General features: G+C 41.7%; 1 protein-coding gene across 3 annotated transcripts in view; it reads left to right on the top strand.

Annotated features, from left to right (window-relative positions):
- The window catches only part of MYO1D (myosin ID), a 164,872-nt gene that overhangs the window by 30,934 nt on the left and 112,407 nt on the right, over nt 1–21,531 (top strand). For all 3 annotated transcript variants that reach the window (XM_059830403.1, XM_059830404.1, XM_059830405.1), the window contains exons 2-12: nt 6,496–6,704; nt 7,563–7,656; nt 8,419–8,584; nt 10,160–10,213; nt 11,149–11,244; nt 12,348–12,464; nt 13,730–13,933; nt 15,079–15,224; nt 15,307–15,421; nt 16,106–16,276; nt 21,142–21,212. In XM_059830403.1, the coding sequence (XP_059686386.1) occupies nt 6,496–6,704; nt 7,563–7,656; nt 8,419–8,584; nt 10,160–10,213; nt 11,149–11,244; nt 12,348–12,464; nt 13,730–13,933; nt 15,079–15,224; nt 15,307–15,421; nt 16,106–16,276; nt 21,142–21,212 (1,443 nt within the window). The remainder of the gene's footprint in view (nt 1–6,495; nt 6,705–7,562; nt 7,657–8,418; nt 8,585–10,159; nt 10,214–11,148; nt 11,245–12,347; nt 12,465–13,729; nt 13,934–15,078; nt 15,225–15,306; nt 15,422–16,105; nt 16,277–21,141; nt 21,213–21,531) is intronic.

The following is a 21,531-nucleotide window of genomic DNA, read 5'->3' as shown; positions in this document are numbered from 1 at the left end:
TACTTCAAGTCTGCTTGTGCCTTCTGCTATGCTTCTAGAAATGTAAAAAGAGTATGGAGTGCTTCCCTGCTGTAGGAGAGAGCTCCGTCTGTCTGACGCAAATAGAAGTGAAAGTTCAGTGACTCCTATGTTTAGTGGTTTGGCATTTTTTCAGTGCAAGGTTAGTACTTTAACTTCATGTTTAAGGAGAGGGATTTTAATATTAGTCCAGTTTCTAGCTAGCCAGCTACATTTCACAGTTTTAGCCTTTATTCAGTGTTCATTAGAGCTAGATTAGCATCCATCTTCCATTTTTCCTTTCCCCTGACCTTACCTAGTAGGTTTGCAAAGCTGCATAGATGACTCAAGGGTCAGCTGTGTTGGAGCTGGATCAGCCTTGTCAAATTACAGTCAGTTTGCTTAAATGTTGGTTTGTTGGGGAAGATGTGGCACCAGTCACTCATAGTTTACTATTTCCTTTTGAAAAAAATTACATCATTACAAAGAACTCTTTTAACCTTATTTCCAAAGCTGACTGTGAAAATTGCAGATGAATGAAGTATTCCTCACCCTGCCCTTTCTGCTCCCTCTGCACAGGAAAGGAGTGGTGCAGAATGCGCGCTGAATGGCATTTCCTATTTTGTTAAACTGGCAACATCTGAAAACTGAATCCATGCAGGACAACTGCGAGCAAAAATTTCACCTGCACATTAAATGAACTTAAATTCCAATTTTTTGTGGCTCTCAGGATGGATCAAAACATTGTAGACATGCATATTCAGAATCGTGACAGACTTGGGTTGTTTTCCTAGCGCAGGGAGGCAATACTGACTGGACAGTTTTTTGGTCTGTTTTTCCAAGTGCAGCAAGAATATTTTAGCTATACTTCTGCCAACGCAAATCCTGTTTATCTGAGTTCTCTTGTGATGAGGAAGATTTGCTATAATACAGTTTATGTGCAATTCACTGAAAGACTTGAAAGGCATTCTTTCCTGCTTGACAGCTGAGTTTATTTCAAGATTTACCTAAAATAAAGTCTTTAAGTAGCACTGAATACTCAGTAGAGAGACCTGGTATCACATATAAAAGGCACAATTGTCTGACACACACAGGGTGAAGTGTGCTTAAGCAAAGTCACCTTCCCAAATCATGAGAAGAATAGTTGTTCCTTTGTGTCAGTGCAGCTGGCTATACAGTCTTGCATTTAAAACCAGGTAAATACGATTTCACTGCCAGAAGGCTACTTAAATTCCCTGCCTTAGTGAACACATCCTAAAGGCTCATCCTTGACTATCCATGTACATCTCTTCATGAACACGAGGCTTAATTAACATTTTCATGTGTGTTTGCAATGCAAATGGAGTCAAAGCCTGCAGTAATGGATTTTTAATGTATATATTTGGTGGGAAGAAAGAACTAAGAACTGTGACCCCCTTTGGGGGGATAACCCAAATCACACGGGGTGTTTGCAACAGGACAAGGCATTGTCCCTCTTCTGCGTGCCAGAGAGGTGTGCAGCTGCTAGATCATTCTTCTTCGCATGCACAGGGGAGGAAGGAAGAAAAAGCAATATGCTCATACTAAATATTTCCGTTTGAGTTGTGCTTTGGAGTTAATGAGCAGGTTGGAAATAGGTAATAGTTTGAAACCATCAGCTTTTATTCCTTTAACCTTCAGTGGTGCTAGGTTAGCTGTTGACTGTCTAGCGCAGGCTGATGCTTCTGTAGCACTCCTGTATCTGTCCTGAATTATTTGCTTTTGCTTTTTTTGTTAACGTTTCCTTTGCTTTAAGCCACTGCTGTACAATTAAACTGAAAGTTCATCTTCAGTTGATGGCTGTGTTGTGACTTCTGTTTCTGGAGCATCTGGGTAGCGTCAGCGAGCAGGAAGGGGTGAGACCAAGGAGCTTTACTGAGCACCTGCTAATGTGGGAAAGCTTTAGCGTGTCTGCGTGTATGTAAAGCAGAATATGATGTCAATCTGTGATCAGTGGTGAGAAAGGAGTCGTTCCAGATGAGAGAAGTTCTTTTCCCGGTGGGAAAATAATCCATAATATCAATAGCTACACTTCAGCTCTCTTAAAGTAACAGAACATGAGACGACTGGTGACTTGACATGATTTTTCCAGCAGTTGCGCTGCTTCTCAGGTATTAGACAGATGGAGGGGAAGACTGGCAAAATGTGTTTCTGAGGAGCCGTTTCACACCTCGGCCTGTGATCTCACTGCAAACGATCCCTGGTAGCTGGCATAGGTTATCTCAGAAAGGATGCTGAATTCTAGAAATAGCAATAAGCCTGCAGAGTGCTGCCTGCTGTCTGTGATCCCGGCAAGCTTCTGTTTATCTTTCGGTACAGAGGAGTTACCATGTAAATGATTGATTAGAAATTCCCTTTGTGATTTGAATTGCAGCGGTTGGAGTGGCGATTGCATGGTAGGGTGCCTTTGTTTAACAGTCTGCGTTCTGCAGATGTTGTTTTGGAGTATGGGTTCCAAGTCTTGCCAACTAACTCTTTTCTTTATTTGTACTGAGTGCATTTGAAGTTGCATCATTTCCTTGGTAAGAACAGTTTTATTTTTGACCGACGTGTTTGTCAGGTGGGAGAAATCCTAAATGTGAGTGCTCTCTGGTGGCGAAGATTTCTGCTTCAGCTTTCTGATTTCTGCACTGTATTTTCCAATGGCAATTGGATGTGAATGTAGGATGTCTGGACTTAAGGGTATATTTTTTTCAACTCACTTCAACTCCCTAAAAATAAAAACTACAATACAAAGTAAGAGCCTTTTTCTTTCCTTGGCAGTTTTCTTTTCTAGAAAATAATTTCTGTCCCTTTAAGTGACTTATATTCTGTGACCTACTGGTTTATATTTTCTCACTATCAATCCATGTTTTAACAAGGTAATAAAAACTAGTATAAAAACCTCTCATGAAAGAGCTGATGTTCTTCATCAAAATAACATGCAAGGATTAAATACTGTGACTCTTTTTGGCTGCTGAGCTAGATTTCAGATGCCAAAGTAGTAAGCGGAAAATTCGGAAGACAGTGACACAGAAATTATTAAAATAGCATCGTTACGGGGAAATCTTTTCTCCTCAAAGTTGCAGCACAGGATGATGTGATTTTCATGATCCATATAAACTGAGGTTTGACCATTGGGGTGTCGACCCCCAGGAGTCGGTACAGGGGTTCCTTTTATCAAGTGTGCTGTAGATTGCTTCTAATAACAAAAATCCTGTCCTACATGTTATAGGCTTGGCACCGAAATGATTACGCCGTCCTTTATGTTGAGGAGCTTTCCCCTGATGGAGTGCAGTGCCCCGACTGATGAGCCTTTCCAAAAGCGCCGGATAGCTTCATCGGCTGGCTTTGTGACCCTGCCTTGCAGTAGAATCGCAAACTTAACACAGCTTGTACCTCCCGGTTTGGCCTGCCGTCGTTGGTTGTTTTCTTAAGTTTTCATGAGCTCTTCTTGGGCAAGGAAAACCAAGAATCTCACACCGAAGCAATGCAGCTAGGAAAACAGCCACTGCTGTTCTTGGCCTGCTGCTGTGCTGAGCTGCGCTGTCTGATGAAAAGAGGCTTTATCAGCAAGGAGGGTCGAGGAGCGACAGCTCCTTTTAGGAACAGCTAAACACAGCTCTGGAATTTTAACGCCGGTGCTGAGGAGTAAAAAAAAAAAAAAATGAACAGAGAGGTAAACGGGGATGTCAGTTGTTCATAAACTCCTTATCCTTAAAGCCAAGCATTTGTCAAGCCCGGAGATGGATCCTTCTCCCTCCTCTCCATCTGCCTTTTGCCACGGAGGTTGAAGACACAACTCGTCAGAGTCTAGTAAAACCTTGTAAAACTTGACTTCGAGGCCAAATGTGCTATCTGTCATCTAAGCCCGGAGCTGTCGGGCAGGCAGGCAGTATGTCAAACTGCGTCACGGCTGTAGCACCTCCGAAGCCGAGCTGTGCCCTGGTCGCGGGGGCTCCTCCGGAGTGGTGAGCTGGGAAGGGCCGCGGTGGGGCAGGCTGGCAGAGGCAAATCTGGAGGTTCTGTTTACGAGGCAGTCGGGGACACTGAACTGTCACGGGAGGAAACTTAAACTGTGCTCTGCTACTGAAAGTTTACATAATTCATGATTTAAGGAAGAGGTCAGAGTATTGGGTACTGTGATGGTGACTTGGCACGACGCTTCAGTAGGGATGTCCTTTTTTTTTTTTTTTCCCTTCTTCTCAGCAGCTAAAAGAAACCCCCTTAACCTGTCTGTGCTGACCGTGAACCCTCCGGCCATGCATCTTGGCAGTACAGTGGGGCTTAAAACCTCCTCCAGAAATGGCTGTGCCTTTATTTTTGTCTTTAATAGTACCTTCAGCGGTGGTTGTGTGCCCGCCGTGCAGTGACTTTGGGAGAGCAGTCTCTATGTTCTCCATGGGGCAGCTTGCCTTTTTTGGATGGCCCAGCTCCAAAAAGATGGGCAGGATTCTGCTGATTTTGATGTCCTTGCAATGGCTCCCATTTACATATGTATGTCCAAGTGTGATTTGATCTCCTTAATAGAAGCAGGGTTTTTTAAGCTCTCCTATGTATATGTAGAGTCCCTTGCGCTCCTGAGAGGGTGGAAGGTGAGCAGCCTGCTATACGATGCACCCACGTGTGTCTTGCGTGTTTGGTATCTTCCCAACGCCATGATTCCCAGCTGCTTTGCGCTTCAAAGAATTAAAACTAGGGATGGCAAATGACAAGGACTGAGTGCGTGAGCCTTCCTGCGTACCTAAGTCTGTCTTCTGGTTTCCCAGTGAATAAACTGTTTTTTAGGAATTAGGTGCGATTCTGTATTTCATACCAGGCTTGTGTGCCAATTGCTTAGTGTTGTTGTCTGTGCGTTATCCGTAAGTTTTTTTTGTAATAGTTAGCTGCTGAGCTGCAGTTGGTATTGCTAATTATAATGACCTTACCTTTTCTAAAACATTTTTGGTAGCTTTCAAACAGTGTTTATCTCTAAAACATAAAATATGTTTGCATTTCAACCTCACTGTTGTTTTGGGAAACACGTATCAGGACTACCTTCAGTTAAAACTGAATGCAGGAACAAAAAGACATTTTGCAATTCTTTTGTCTTTTTAGTGAAATATTTCTGGAGGAAGCTGGAATTAGATGCGAAATCACTTTTAGAAGGTGGAACGCTGGTTGCTAGATTATATTTCTTGGTTTTCAATACACCTGCTAAAAACTAACACTGCCAAGATGCTGCAGAAAATTCTCAAATGAACAATAGAAAATGTCAAGCCTGTCACCACATGGGGGTGGTAATAAATTCAATAAAGTCATGCTAGAATTTGTGCCGGAGTCCGTCAGGGATTGGGAAGGCCCTGTGGTCTATCGAGGTGTTCTGGTGCCATCTAATGTTGTAAGATTTAAATACAGGGTGCAGACAGGTATTTAATGGTAGAAAAGCCGTAGTTTGTGTGTTGATCTCTAAATCCGCTGTCATCCTTTCTCCTTCTGAGAAGGGAATGCTGTATGAATTCTTCAGCTGTTAATCTGAATTCCTTCTGTGCTCTTCTGCTAGATAACTTCCGATAAAATGTGAATTTCTTTGGAAACATCTTTTAACTTAACCACTTTTTTTTTCCCCCCAAACAAACATTAAGTTATTTTCTGTCTTGTTTGCAGAAAGAGTCCTGAGGACCAGGTAGGGTTTAGGAAAGGTGTAGTTTAGGGTTGTTTTCACAGGTTCTTAAAAAGCTTTCACTTCTGGTGTAGCAGCAGTGTTGATGCCAACGTGCCTTCTAGAGAAAAGGATGGAGTGGAAGCTAATTGCTAGAGCCAAAAGGCTGTAATTTGCTTCTTGGCTTGTGTCTTTGTTGACTTTCTTGTGAATGTGATTAGACCTCTAAGTGAGTGGCTTCGAAATTTCTGCTTCTCTTTCCTGAGCTGGGTTATGGACAACTGTAGAACGTGAAAAAAGAATTTGCCTTCAAATCCCCTTTATGAAGCAGATTACAGAAGCTCATCACAAACTCATGTTTACTTGATGTCAATTGTAGAAGCAGTAAAATTACGTTAACTTAAATCTTGCTAAAGAATTTCTTACAAACATTTGTTTCTGGCAGCATGTTAATGGCAATAGAAATACCTGAATATGCAGAAAGCTGGCTTGGTTGCATCAGCAAAGGAAAAGTTTGCTGTACTCAGAAATATGGTGGGTGTTTGTACCTCAGTAATCTGATCGGTCATGCATTTGTAAGTGAAAGAGCTGTAGAAATTTCCTTTGTAGGTGTTAAGATTCAAAGCTAGCCCTAGTTCTTAGTCCCTGTAACATCAGGTCTCTATGTAATACGCTAACGTGCCATCCAGGTCACACTGGTCAGATAATGTCCGTAGTCAACGTTTTATTATCATGTTTCAGTACGATGATGGATCGAAGAAAGAGTTCACCTGATGAAATGGGCGACTTGCTTGGAGGACAGATTCTGAATCTCTGTGTTTGACTAATTCCCTTTCTCCCTTCTGTCTCATCCCGGGTAGGTTTGAAAAAGGACGGATTTATACATTTATTGGGGAGGTGGTCGTTTCCATGAACCCTTACAAAAACTTGAACATCTATGGGCGTGACATGATTGAGCAGTACAAAGGAAGGGAATTGTACGAGAGGCCTCCTCACCTCTTTGCAATTGCTGATGCCGCTTATAAAGCCATGAAGAGGCGATCAAAAGACACCTGTATTGTAATATCAGGTAAGCTGAAAGAGCTTTTCATTATGATGAACACTTGATCTTTGTGAAATTCTAGACAGAGAAAGAAGAATGATTTGGCTAATGACAGCGTTTTATAAAAGAAAACTTCATTAATCTTAAAACTGCTTATTTGCATTTGAATCTGTGTGTGGAGACCTTAACAATTATTTCTTATCTAATTCAAGAGCTGGTGTCAGTCATTAGCTTAATTTGTGCATGCGAAGTGATAACTTGAACACGAGTCCTCTGCTTGCTCTGCCTGTGTGAACGGAGATCAGGGAGAACAGGGCTCCTGTCTCTCTTCAGAGAACTGCTGATTTTTGTCCCTTAGATGACTGGGCAGTGTTTTGTTCTCTGTTTCGATGGCCCGACTGATTGCTTGTTGTGGCTCCAACAGTGGGAGCAGTGCTTGTACCATGAACGGTCGCTATCTGGATCCTGGCACTTCGTTTCCTTGATGTTCCCGTGCTTTAGCAGCTCTGAAAAGCGAGAGACCCGAGATGGCGTGCTGAACAGTAGCCTCTTGTATTGCAGTTCCCGGCACTGCTGCTAGCCAAGCCTCTGCATGCCAGTCTTTCTCCTCTAACAATATTCCTTTTGATCCTCTGTGTGCCAGGCTTTTTACCGACCTGTGAAATCTTACATCATAACTGCTTCTAAGTCAGCACAGCAGCAACAACCAGGCAGGGTTATGGCTACATTTAGAAACTGTTCAAAGCACACGCAAATAAGATTGCTTAAAAAAAAAAACAGTAACAAAAAATCCAAGCACTGTTGGGGTAGAATTGAGATACACTGTTCAGTGATTTGCTTTGGTTTTTTTGATTTGTTGTGTCATCTTTGTATTTATGCCCCCAGGTGAAAGCGGGGCTGGGAAGACTGAGGCCAGTAAATATATTATGCAGTACATAGCAGCCATTACCAACCCCAGTCAGAGAGCGGAGGTGGAAAGGTAAGGGCTTTGCAGAAAAATAAGTGAAATTGTTTTCTTTATGGATTTCTTTCTGTGGACCACATAGCACTGTGTTATTAGATGGTCTCTTGTACTAATGACATGCTGATTTTTACAGCATTTACCTAGCTTCTTCCGATACTACTTTTACTCTGGGAATTTTGCAATATTGATTGCTAAAATCATGTAGAAAAGTTTATCTTGAAAGTTTGAACTTTCAAAATAAAAACAATATCTAGAAATCATGTTTCTTGTGGCAAATTTCCTGAAATATGTGTGTGTTAGAGTAGCACATTGAGTGCAAGGAGCATATTCCGTGACCTTTCAGGCTTGCATGCTCCTGAATTGCAAAATGTGCCTGTCAGCCTTAGAGAAAAAGTTTTGGGCAAAGAATGTGACTTTCTGCTGAAACAGACTTAATACCGACCCCAACAAAAATTTTGAAAATTACTTGCAAAACAGTCCAAGGAATTGATTTAAAAACTTACCTATGTAAAGGAACTGAATTTTTGATGCTATTTTCAGTGGGGGGATCTGGTCTTTGGTTTCCATTTGCTCAGCTCTAAGGAATATCACTGAAAGCTCCCAGCTGATTTCCCGTGGGATTGCTAATGTCATACACATCTGCCCAAAAATGTCATCAAAGAGCATCTCTGCTGTTACTGAATTCTTCTCTAGAAATGCCTGCGGAAAAAAATTCCATGCTTTGAGTATACAAGTCTGGACTTACCCTGTTCTCTTTCCCATTTATCGGTACTACAGAGTGAAGAACATACTGCTGAAATCCAACTGTCTGTTAGAGGCTTTCGGCAATGCCAAAACAAACCGTAATGACAATTCCAGCAGGTTTGGAAAATATATGGATATCAACTTTGATTTTAAAGGAGACCCAATAGGTGGGCATATCAATAATTACTTACTAGAAAAGGTAAGCCACGCTCACTTTTAGAGTTAGAAGTTTTTGTATAGTTACTTTTGTAGTACGTGTTTTGAAAGGGAAAAGAAAATTTTCCTTTCAAATGTGGTCTGTCATTATGTTAGGTATGAGGGCACAGAATCTCATTTAAATCTAGGGCTTTATTTTTCTCCAAGAATTACTGTAAGTAACAGAAATGGTGCTGAAGCACTGACACGGTCCTATTACTACAACACCACTGCTTTCAGAGCTCACCATGTAAGCAAACTAGTGTTACTCAAAAGCTTATAAGCATATAGGTGTAAGAACTTTGTATCCAGAATAAAAGCTGAGATTAATTTAACTCCTTCTTTATAAGTTCCCGCATTGAGATCTTGCTGGTGAATAAATGGAGAAGATATGTAGGTCTGTAAGTAGCAGCGGTATGCTTGAGAAGTGTTATTCTGGAATAATGCCACAGCCTTGTGTGATCTTTTAGTAACTTTGTTTTTGTATATTCTAAGTGATCCTAAACATTTTTTTTTTTCCCACGTCATTAAGGGGTGGCTGAAAACATTGGAATATGTAAAACTCTGTAGAGAAAGTGGGCTTGCTGTATTAACAGTTCTCATTCTGTGTGAGACACACGTCTGGCTTTCATTTATATGTTTGACCACATCTGCTAACATGCTTTTTTGTTTGTGTTTTTTAATTTTCCCACTATTTCCCTGAAGTCTATTTTCAGAATAAACACTTTATTTTAAAAAACAAAACAACAAACCCAAACATTTAACATGTGATACTTTCATGCAAAAAAGGGGTGGGGCTGCAGCTGCAGTGACTTAAATCCTGATCATTGATTTAATGTTCTTGACTTCTACCAAGTTAAACTTGTTTCCATTTTGAAAGCAGTTGAGGTTCTGGCCTGAACACAAGCATTTAGCAGACAGTGACTTTGCGCTTCAGCAGGAGCACATTCCTCATCACTCTCCATAGTTCAAACTTGTAGCATAAAATAAGGATACGGTGCTTGTTGACTGCATTTCTGCTGCATTTAACGTAATTTTTTTGGTGCTGTTTTACACTGGTTTGGAATGAGTGCTCTGAAGCTGGAGCTGTCGCTCGTTTCCTAAAAGAATGCCCTTTTGTTAGAGCCGAACGTTCGCTTGTACAGTGGCTGGGTGCTGTTGGTCAGCCTGTCCTGGGGTTGTAGATACGGCTACCATGAGGCCCTAACTATGGCCCGTGGAGCATTTGTTTGTAGTCACAGAGTCCTGTTTTTCATTTCCAGCGATTAAATAGCTCTTAAACTAAAATGATGTTTTATTTGACTCTTCCATGAAAGCAGTTCTGTAGTTGCCACATGGGATTCCTCGTTGGAAGTAGGACATTGCAGCTGTTACGCAAGCTCGTCTTTTTGATTATAGACTTCAAACTCCATGGTCATGCCTAGCTAATAATGTTCACAACAGACTTATTGTAAGATCAGATTAGTTTGGAGGTGTCCTAGCAGTGCTGAACCGATGCATCGGTGTCTAAGGGGAGGTGCTGGGGAAGCAGGCCGTCCGCACCCAGAAATACATATCTTTGTATTTTGTTGCCCCACAGTCTCGTGTGATTGTGCAACAGCCGGGAGAACGAAGCTTTCATTCTTTTTACCAGGTTTGTATGTGTTTGCTGAAACAAATGACTTTTCTCAAGTTTCCCGGACATGACAGGCAAAATATTTAAAGCTTTCACCCTCTTGTGCATTTTGCAAAGGGTTCCCTTGTTGTTGCATCTTGGGTGATCTTGGGTTCTTTAGTTCTTTGAAGAGGCCTGGTCTGGGGAAGGAGCATGGGAAGATTTATTTTTCTATCCTCCAGTCCCATATTAACACATTTGTAAACTTAAAAGGAGGCTAACTAAACAAATATGGTAAAATATTGGACTTTGACTCACTGTTTTATTTGTAATAAGTCTAATCCCTCTATTTTCTCTTGAGGCCTTTAGTCCATATGGAAGTAATTTTATGACACCAAGTTGACTTTCTTTTTTTCTTTGGGTTCTTTTTAATGTCTTCCATGTTGTATGGTGGTTCCCTTGTGCATCTTTTGGGGGAAATGGTCGGCTTATTAGTATAACCTTTATTCTCAGTTTTGCGAAGAGGGAAACATAGGTTTATTTATTTCTTCCCACTTGTTCAGTACTCCATGATGGCATGTTAGCACCTTTCTCATGAACGTCTCATTTCCGTATTGGAAAGTCTCTGTGTATAGCAGAGAAGGTAAATGTTCTTGCCAAGACACATCTGTGGCATGCCACAGATGTAAACATGTCTGGACTGTGAAGAGGTTCAGGCGTGTTTTCTAAACAGTTGTGTCACTCCAAAGGGCAGTCGTTTAGGCAACCTCTTGCTGGTGGTCAGAGCCCTACAACGATGCAGACCGTGTATTTCGCACGTGTTTTGCTGGTGACTCCAGATACTGTAGCTGATTCTTGGGTAGCAGTAATTTAATGTTTTTATGATTTTGCTTGTCAAGCAGATGAATAAGAAACAGGAAAAGGAAGGATTTTATTTTTTTCATTCACCGTTTCTTAAAATATTCTTTGTACAGCTCCTCCAGGGGGGTTCTGACCAGATGTTACGTTCTCTACATCTTCAGAAGGATGCATCTGCGTACAACTATATCTGTCCTGGAGCACAGATAAAGGTGAGGGAGTTATTAGTGAGTTAGAAGTAACTTGTCTTACAATTGCAAACGCTTCTTGAAATACTTTAAGTACTGCTGAGCTAGCAGAAGCTGAGACCAATATTTATGGGATGAATATGGAAAGGTGACACCAATGTGCTATTTTTAATGGAGTTTCTGGCCCTAGAAGACAAGCATATGTGTACTTATGCCTACTATATTTGTGTCTGCTTGTAAAAAACAATCAAATGTAGTAGGAGAGACATCACCTTTGTTAATAAATGCAGGCATAGATATTTGACCTGTTACCAGTGACAGACTTCTCGTGCTTCATAACAGGTAACTTAAGCTGCTTTCTGCACCAAAATACCGTAAGGAATCTTTTTTTTTTTTTTTTTATGGTAGGAGCATTTAAATTACTGAAGCAGTCATTCTTCATATATGACTTATCCTCAAGGGGACCTCTAAGCAGGAAAGAAGGGAACAAACCCATAAAGTTTTTAGGACAACAAGATCCTGAACACTTCAGATATATCTGGAGTTGTCCCTAGTGTTGTCCCTCTGAAGCAGCGTCCAGACAAAAGGCTCCTCGATTTCCTAATGGCTTTCTTGAGATGCTCTTTGGCAATCAAATGCACAGACCTTCTCACACGCCTTTATCAGCTTCTCTAGAAATCTGCAGTGGAAACAAACCCAGATGATCAGGAGGGGAGGGGTGCAGAGGCTCATCTTGAGAAAGATGGTGACCAGAAATTCACTGCTGGTGCTCTGTAGCTTCTACTCAGAGGGTCTGTGACTGCACTGCTTGTAACTGTTGTTCTAATTTCTTTTATGAATCGCTTCTATTCTTTCACAATAAATTCCTCTGGGAAAGTATGGCACTATTTAATCGTGCTGTGATGGATTTCTGTATCTTGTTGCTGCTAGTATACATGTGTGTCCAATGCGGGGTTCAGCATACAAGCATGTGGTATGGCATTAGAACAAGTTGAGAAATCTCATGACAGTGTGTTGCATCTGAAAAATAGCGAAGTACATGTTTCCCATGGGCTTGCAAAATCTTTGCTTTCTCACAGCTGACTTCCATTAAGCCCCTCATGTCCCAAACATCTCTTTCCCCTCAGTGTTCCATCAATGATGGTGCAGAGTTCAAAGCAGTAGCTGATGCCATGAAGGTGATAGGCTTCAAGCAAGAGGAGATTCAGACTGTCTACAAAATTGTGGCAGCCATTCTTCACTTGGTAAGCTCTCCGCCCGCAGGTACGAGCAGGCTGTTCTTCAGCAGGGGTCAAGCAGTATACTTGTACTTCCAGCAGCTCTAATTTTCTTGCTGCAGAAGCAGTTGGAAGATCTGTTGGCTGGAAAAGTGTATACAGTTTACAACTTCCAGTGGTGAGTGAAATTCCTTGATGAAATAGGACACTGCAGTAACGGTGGAAGATCCCATTTATTCCTGCCTATTCCAGATCCCAAAACAGACATATCATGAAGTACTGGGAGCTGTTAAATGTTCTGAAAAGGAATTGACGGAATTGTTTGGGTCTGGCAGTGAGGGGGTAGGGAGCTCTCGCCTCGCTATCCTTCTGTCCCCTTTTACCCTCACACTCACCATCACCACTGTGATTTTGCTGGAGGGATGGCACTTCAACTTCGTGGTGGAGGCTTGAGCACAGCCAGCTACAGGAGACCTCTTAATTCTCTGTATTCTGATACTAAGGAAATCCTTCCTTCACCCTTATTCTCCTGGGAACCACAGAGTCTCCACCCCTGCGCAGTGTCCTTGTACCTCAGATCTTGTGTTTCCTTGAGGAGAGAGGCATCGCAGGTGGGCAGGAGGAAGGTGGCAAAGAAAATGGTAGCTTTTTTCCATTTTTTTTCTCCTCCTTGGAGTAGTTGTGCCCCAGTGCTGGGGAAGGGAATGGAGGAAGAGTCAGGCCACGCAGATGGGGTGTGAGACCACTCCTGCAAAAAATGCAGTGGTTTTGCTGCTTAATCCTGGCACTGCAGGTAGTCAGTAACAAAGCTGTTGTGGCAGCACGCTGTCAGTCCAGTCCTATTAGCCACGCTGACTTGTTAGCTTCCCCAGAATATGCACATTACCTTTGTGGCCAATAGCATTACCATAGGAACTGCAGCCTGGCTTTTCTGTGGCGTGCTGCAGTGAAGATGAAATGCTACATCCAGCGTTTGTCTACTTAATGACATTTACCCACTGCTAGACTCTGAATCTTGAGACGGTGTTTGATTAAACCTCTGGAAGTGTTCGGTGTAATTTTTTTCCAAAAGCTGAGCTGAACATGGAGCAGGAATGCTTTTCTTTGAGTCAGGCTTTGCTGCTTCCATTCATGTTGGAGCTTTGTGGGTATGTGGATATGCAAGGCCCACCCTTCTAATCTGTTAGGAGATTTACTGTCTTTAATAGCAGGTGGCATATGAATGAACTTGGGCTATACTGATTCATATTAATGAAAGATTGAGAAATTTAGTTTCTTACTGCTTGTTGCAGGGGAACTTGAAGTTTTCTGTGGATGGTGATACGCCTGTAATAGAAAATGGCAAGGTTGTGTCGATCATCGCAGACTTGCTGTCAACAAAATCCGACATGGTGGAGAAGGCTCTTTTGTTTCGAACTGTAGCTACAGGTCGGGATGTCATTGACAAACAACATACTGAACAAGAAGCCACCTATGGCAGAGATGCCTTTGCAAAAGTGAGTTTAAATTTCCTTTCTCTGCACCTGATTTTGTATGTGACAGTAACTCAGATGCATTTCTTTTGCTTTTGCCCTTTGGTTGAGTTGTGCTTGATGCAGCAAAGAATGGTGATGCTTGAGGAAGGCATTCAATATTGAATTGCCTTCATAATTGCGCATTTTTCAATGCTCAGGTCCCAGTAGGATCAATAAGTATAGTGCTTGCTGAGACACAGGAAGCCTGTACTTCATGCAGATTTATTTCTGAATGTGTCCGCTCCTGTGTTCCACAGGGGGATTGCAGAGCAGCACCATCCCTACCCTTCCCTGGCTGTGACACAGCGTGCACCGCAACCAGCAGTGCTTGCAGCACACGAAAGAGGGGAGGGAGCTACAAGCCTGGCTTGCTGGCTTCTGCAAAAGGAATGCATTGTACAGGGCTGAATATTTTGCGAAATACGATTCTTGACTCCATTTAGCAGTTAAATTCAAAGAGTAGAGAGTGGAACTGTAACATCTAGAACTCAGGTTGGAAACCCGAAGTGCTATGGTTTTTTTGGAAAGGTGAATCCTGATGACTGAAGGAATGACAGCTGTCCTTCCTTTGCTAAGAAATCAAATGACAAGGGAAGAACAGATGAAGTTATGAAGATCCTTGATCATTAACGTGACATTTTTCGTAAAGTTGTATGTTTGCACAGCTTCACAGTACATTTTGAACATGCAGACTGCAAAGATACCTATGCCTACAGAACATTTTCTTTTTGAAAGGTGAACAGGAATATTTTACTGCCATTGTGTTCAGTTGGTAGGTTTCTATAACTGACCTCTCACTTGCTCTTCAATATTAAATTATTCTCAGGTATGGAAGTTATTAGGCAGCTGAAAAGTAGGCTGGAATCAAATTAGGGGAACCACTGTATGCAGTGACCTCACTAGGATTTAGATTTTGTGTAAATGAGTTTCAGAAGAAAGAAAAAATATATTTTCATAGAATATTTTCTTCTTGTCAGTAGCTGTTCACTTTTAGCAGAATGTTATCTGTAGCTTTTGTTTAGTTAGGGCAGCATCTTGAATTAAGCTTTGTAGCACCATGCATTGCATTTACCAGGAAAAACTGAGACAGATGCAGGCAAAATTCCTCAGTATTTGTCTCCTGGCAGGCTATATACGAGCGCCTCTTTTGTTGGATTGTGACACACATCAATGATGTGATTGAAGTGAAGAACTATGACACTACAATACATGGGAAAAACACAGTCATTGGCGTCCTGGATATCTATGGCTTTGAAATATTTGACAATAACAGGTGAGCCATGTTGTTAAAGCACAGTGCCGTGCCTTCTCCTTTCCCAGAAAACTCATCACCTTTTTTTCTTATGTTTTTGCAGTTTTGAGCAATTTTGCATTAATTACTGCAATGAAAAGCTACAGCAGCTCTTTATTCAGCTGGTTCTAAAGCAGGAGCAGGAAGAGTACCAGCGAGAGGGAATTCCCTGGAAGCATGTGAGTGATTTGGCAGGGGAGGGAGAGGTTGGTTTGAGGTCAGTGTACCAGCAGAAGTCCCAGATCTAAAGTTGTGCCACATGTACGCTCCTGTCGAAGTCAATAGGACATCTGTGTCCACGCCAGCTGTACTGTCAGACTTGCTGTCTGGAAATCAGACTGTGGAAGACCATTCATCTCGCAACATTTCTGTATTTGCCATGGTTTGGGAAAATAAGTGACTCCAGGTCTGAATTAAAACATACTGTGGCGTCTCTGTGATGCCACATACATCACTGTGTGTTTCTGTTCTGAGAGCTTATGTATTTTATCTAGCTGTAGATATTCAAGTACAAAAATCTTGAGTTCTCCTATTCAGATTCCTTTCATAATGCCAAGGACAAGATGCGCAGTTTTCACTGTGGTGATTGTGCACAGTTGAATTTAAAGTACGTTCTGTAGCAATGTTCTCGAGATTTATGTGAGGTATTTGAAAGGTCACCTTCCCTGCTCTTTAGTGGTAGAAGAGTAGCCTGCTTTATTTTGGGTTTAGTGGTCGACGTATTGAAAGCTGATTGCTTCTCCTGTGAGTGGTGGGCCCCATTCTCTCTGTCAGACACACGGTACTGTTCGTCAGTGGCCAACACTGGTACTCCTCTCTCACTAGCCAAAGTCACAAATGGACCCATTTTTTGGTTTTTACAGATTGATTACTTTAACAATCAGGTCATCGTCGACCTGGTAGAGCAGCAGCACAAAGGGATCATTGCCATTCTGGATGATGCCTGCATGAATGTTGGAAAAGTTACAGATGAGATGTTTCTCGAGGCTCTTAATAACAAGCTAGGGAAGCATGCTCATTTCTCCAGCAGAAAGGTAACGTACTCCTCTGCCTCCTCAAACTTGCTTCCTTTCCTGTGTGATGCCTTTTCTTTTTTTGTAGACTTAACAGAATAAGGAAAAAGACTTGCTGGGGTTGGACTCATTACCATCGAGCATGAAATGAAATGCCTAAGCGCAGCAGCGGCTCCTAAGTGCAGAACAGCCGTCTGGTCTGGGTTTAGGTAGCGCCTTGGGCCGCCCTGTATCCGGCAGAGGGAGCTGAAGTATGTCCAATGTGAGATCAGTTTTATTCCAGGCATAAAAGAAGCGTGAGCTTGTGCCTTGGCATATCATGATGTCATTTGTAACCAATCGATGCGCAGTTTCAACCCATGTGATGTTCTTCCCAGGCTGCTCTAATACATAGTGACAGTGAAATTATTCACACTTCTGCTGTATTACAGCACTGCGATTTTTTTTTTTTTTTTTTTTTTTTTTAAATCATCATTGGCTGCAAAACACGTTCATCTCAGATTGTACCTATGATCATCCAGGCCCCTCGACTTGCTTTGCTTTTGGTACATTGTACCAGTTAAAAGGCTTTATTTATTCCTCACTTGGCCGCATATTGAAAACACGGTCATCAGCCTGATTAATTTGAGAATCTTTCACACAGAGTAATCAAATAAGGGCCTTTAATTTATTGATGTCTCTCTACTGAGAAACGTTGTTTGAAATACGTCGTTCAGAATGCTGGTTCCCCCCTTCTCCCTCCCACCCCAGTACAATATTTTATTTAGGTCAGAAATACAAAATTAGCATGGTTGTATAAGATATGTGCTAAAGGCTGCCTCCAGGGAGGCTGAGTATAAACAATAGATCTGGATGTGGCTTGTTTGGGTAGAGGCTGGGATGAAAATAAAATAACCACTTTTTCCTCCCAGATGTGGCTTTCCTTAAGTGCCCTTTAGCTGCAGCACGCCAGTCGTCTCATCTGCCACATGCATCCTAGCTGAGGGAAGGGGAACGGGGGAATCTTTCCGTGCTAACCTAGATTTTACGTGCTTAAGCAGCAGATGCCTAGCATGTCCTGAGTAAACTCACCTGAAAACAAGTATTTTCATGAAGCCTAGTCTGGGTTTCTATATTTTAATGCAAATTGCTTCCTTTATTAGTACTAATGATTGTGAATAGTGAAGCTTGGGGGCATGGAGTCTTAAATCCTCTGCAGTGGGGCAGTGTGGGAAGTGGTCCAGTTTCCGGAGCTGTCTAGTCAATAGACGTAAACTGGCAGAGAAAGGAGTTCAGTTTCTGTTCTGTCCTTGGTCCTGTGTCTGCTAAGGTGGCGTGGTTCCATCTCAGATGGAGCAGGTAGTGCTTTGATACAGTGTGGAGGAGGACTGAATTTCATAAAGTATATGGGAGGCTATAAAATGGAAATTAAAAAAAAAAAAAAATCTGTTTGAGTCCTTACCTTCAGGAGTCCCTTCACAGCATCGGAAACATTAAAAGAAAATATTGCCGGTTGCAGCATTCCTCAGTAGGGGGTGGCATTGTCAGAAAACTGTTTGCACAGACTAGGAGGGAAACAAGGAGTACTGCTATAAATAATGTTTATGGAGGGTATGATGTATCTTCCTGGCTTGCTAATTTCTAGTTTAAATCAATATAGCCTTGAAAAAATTGACCCATAAAACTCTCAGCATCATAATTATTTTTTCCCCCCTCTCGCATCTTTGCATATGTCCTTTACCAGTATCTAAGATATCTTCCTCAGTCCCACCTAGAACTGCTGCAGGAAACCTGAGCTTCCTAAGCCTGCTTCTTCTAGCTTGAATTAAAACAAAGGACTTGATTTCATTTCATAATTTGCTTTTGTAGACTGCAGTAGTTCTGTCCAGATACTATAAAGTTCAGCATAGATTGAATCTGTTCCTAAAGAGTTAAAGTATGTGTGCTATGTTATGGGAACAACTCCCATCTTTCAGCCTGAGTTCATGCTCCACTGCTCCCCTGTAGAGCAGGTTGCACACTCGCTCCATGTGGTAAGCTCTAAGGGGCTGCTGTGCCCTAAATAGTAGTGTCCTAGTTTGTGTACTGCATATCTGATCTGCTGCTGTCTGCTTGGTTGTCCTGGTGAAAGCCAAACAAACCCGGAAAAATACTGGCAAACACTTCCGCTATGAGTATTTGTGGCAAAATTTTATGTTCCTAGAGCATGGGTGGTCCTTCTCTGAATTGTCTAATGCTAATCTAGACCTGTAGGCATGCTAACTCTTCTGATAATACTTCTCAACATCACAGGTTCATTTTCTCAACCTCTTTAAGTTCTGATTTTTTTCAATTGATCTTATACTTTCTAAGGATCAAGTGTAGTGACAGTCTATGAAATCCTAAATCTTCAAATAGTGGAAAGTTCTCATTAGGGTCAATCTCAACAAACTGATTGTGAAGGGAAGAGTATGAGAAGGTCCATTTTAGTCCACCTGATGTAGTATCTTCTAAGACACTAGGCAATAGTGAAGGTCTAAGTGACAGAAGAATATGGGACAAATGTGTAATGATAATTTGATATGCTCCCAGTCTCCAGTGATCTGCAGTCCAGGAACCTCCTGCATCAGGGCTGGTGTCTGTAATAGGTTTTTTTTTTGGGGGGGGGATGTTGGTTTTGTTTTTTTTTTTAGCTTGACAAAGAATTCCACAGCTTAGACAGTCACATGAAGAGCTCCTTCCTTCCCGTTTTCCTCCTTCTCCCCTTTTTCCTTTTAGGTTACATCTGTTGCTTCCTAGTTCTTGAACAGCAAAATGCAATTCACTGTGTGTTCCAATACATCATCTCCATGTTGTTTGCTATCGTCCCCTGGCATTTCTTTCTTAACCTGAAGAGGCTTGGTTCTTTTGTTCCCTTCCTCCTGTAGCAGTCAGTCAGTACTGTTGATTGGTTTTGCCCTTCATCAAGCCTCTTCCAGTTCTCCTGCGTCCTTTTTGAGGTGGAGGGTAGTTAAGATACTTGTTGGGTTGGGAATGGACAGTTTGGGGCCCATGATTTGCTATGAACTTTGGCTTTTCTCTGCGTGTATCACTGTATTTATGTTGAATTTCATTTGCTGCTCCTTGCCATTCCTTTAGCCTCTCATGTCTTCCTGCAGTTCTTCACAGCCAGCCATTGTCTTTACTTCCCTTAATAATTAAGTACCTCCAACAAGCCTGATCACCTTCCTATTAGCCTCAGATCATAGCTCATTTAAGATGATGTTAACAGTATAGACCTCAGCGCAGGCCCCGCAGGACTCCTGTTTCCCATCTTCCCGGCAGTTATCTGTCTGAGGACCCGTTCTCTTATCTTTCTGAAATTCTTTGAGTTGTTAGTGAGGAACCTTGCGAAAAGGCTCATAGAAATCCAAGAGACTATCCGCTATGTCAATACCCTTGCTGTTCTTTTTTAATAATTTCAACTGGTTTGCCCAGTAGACAAAAAGTTCACAGAGAGAAACATTCCTTACAAAACCTGGCATCATGTTAAACCACCTTCCAGCCTCTCCAGTACTAGATGAGTTTTAAACGAGAAGCTTGTGCAGCCAACCGTGTCCCAGCTGGTAGCAATAGTTGCTCCGTTTCATTGTGGTTTTACTTGTCGTATACCTCTTCTATCGACATGTTGGTTTGAGAGGTATGTTTTGGGTGGTTGAAAAAAGGCATTGCATGCTCCATAGCTCCTTGCTGGTGAACACAGCTGCGAAAAGAAAAATTACTTTGTTTTTCTGGTATGGGCTCACTTCTTCATTTTCTCTGTGTTCCTTCTACACCTTGGTCATCTATCAGCTCTGCAGAACCTGGCGTGCCTCCTGCTCCTGCTGTGCTGGACTTCTTATACCTTTGTAACCTTCTGTGTACCTTGTTACTCAAACTTTTTGGTTTCCTCCTTGTGATTTGTTTGTTTGTTTGTTTGTTTAGTATTTTATTTAATATTTTTGCATCTGTTCTGTCAGTTTGAGCCAATCTATTTTCTACTCTTGGAAACAGATGAAGTTTTTTGGAGGATCTCTTCCTGCTTCTAGTAATCTCTCCTGCCCTGCGGTTTAACCATGCTAATTTCCTCTTTTATTTTCCCAAGACTTTTGGTGGATGGTAGATATTTGCTCATAGCCGTCGATGTTTCTAAATGGTGCCCATGCTTCCTGCAAAGACTTAATTCATCTACCTGCCCCTTTTGGCTTGAATAAAAATCCTCATTTTTATCTTTTTCCCCTTTTTTAATTAAGCTGAGCCTGATGGATTTCTTGGCTTCTGTTATTCCTGAAGGGACGAGTGTATCATGGCCACTGCTACTGAATGGCTGCCACGGGGGCACTTGACGTCTTCGCCGTAGTGAAGGAATGTAATGGGAAGTCTGAGCTGAGAGCAGAGGCTTGGAGCTAGGACCACCCTGGGTGGATCTGCAGGGGTGGTCACTGTTTGAGGGGTCTGAGATGATCTAGAGTGATTTGGGCCAGAACAAGCATTGCTGTTGTAACTGTCATATTTTGATTGCTTCATTTCTTTGCTGAGGAGGGATATTGCAATGGGGAAAAAAAATAAAGGAAGACCTCAAAAAAAAAAAAAGGTAATAAATTAACTCTTAGGTGCAACGTTTCTCTACGTGCATAAATGTTCTTTTTGCTTAATGGTGATTTTGAGATAGTTTCAGCTTTTTAATAAAACTATAGGCTCTTGCAACTTGATTTTGTGCAAATATATGTTCTTATAATGCATCCATGAAAAAATATTATAAAGCAGTGTTATAACTGGATTTCACATGTGCACATGCATATATAAAGTGGAATAACTATCATTTCCATTTCTATTTCCAATGCATATTGCTTTTCAATGAAACTTGAAGATCCATGGGTGGCGTTTTAATGTATGTGAATTTATTTTAGCTTTGTGCAACTGACAAAACGCTGGAGTTTGACAGAGACTTTCGAATCAAGCACTACGCCGGAGATGTGATGTAAGTTTCTTTCAGAAATAAAGTTGCACCTTCTATTTTTGTCTTTTAGCCAGCTTTGAAGTGGTACAATATTCTGATTTAATGCTGCTTCTTGTGTGAACCACAATAGCTGTCATACAAAATTACCGAGTGCAGCAATTGCTTTTCAATTAAATCTTACGCTGGTTACTTGCTATACAGAATATGGTTTTGTACTTGGAATTGAAACAAAAGGAGAATATGGGAGGGGGGCAGTGAGGGGAGAGCAGTGCTTCAGGAAAAAAAAGGAGTTAAAAAAAAAAAAAAGCCAGCACTGTTTATGCAAGAAAGTTACACTGAA

Source organism: Gavia stellata, chromosome 28 (genome assembly GCF_030936135.1).
Source record: "Gavia stellata isolate bGavSte3 chromosome 28, bGavSte3.hap2, whole genome shotgun sequence".
NCBI classification, from domain to species: Eukaryota; Metazoa; Chordata; class Aves; order Gaviiformes; family Gaviidae; genus Gavia; species Gavia stellata.
The sequence above is the reverse complement of the archived record's forward strand: the minus strand, read 5'-3'. Positions and strand labels throughout refer to the sequence as shown.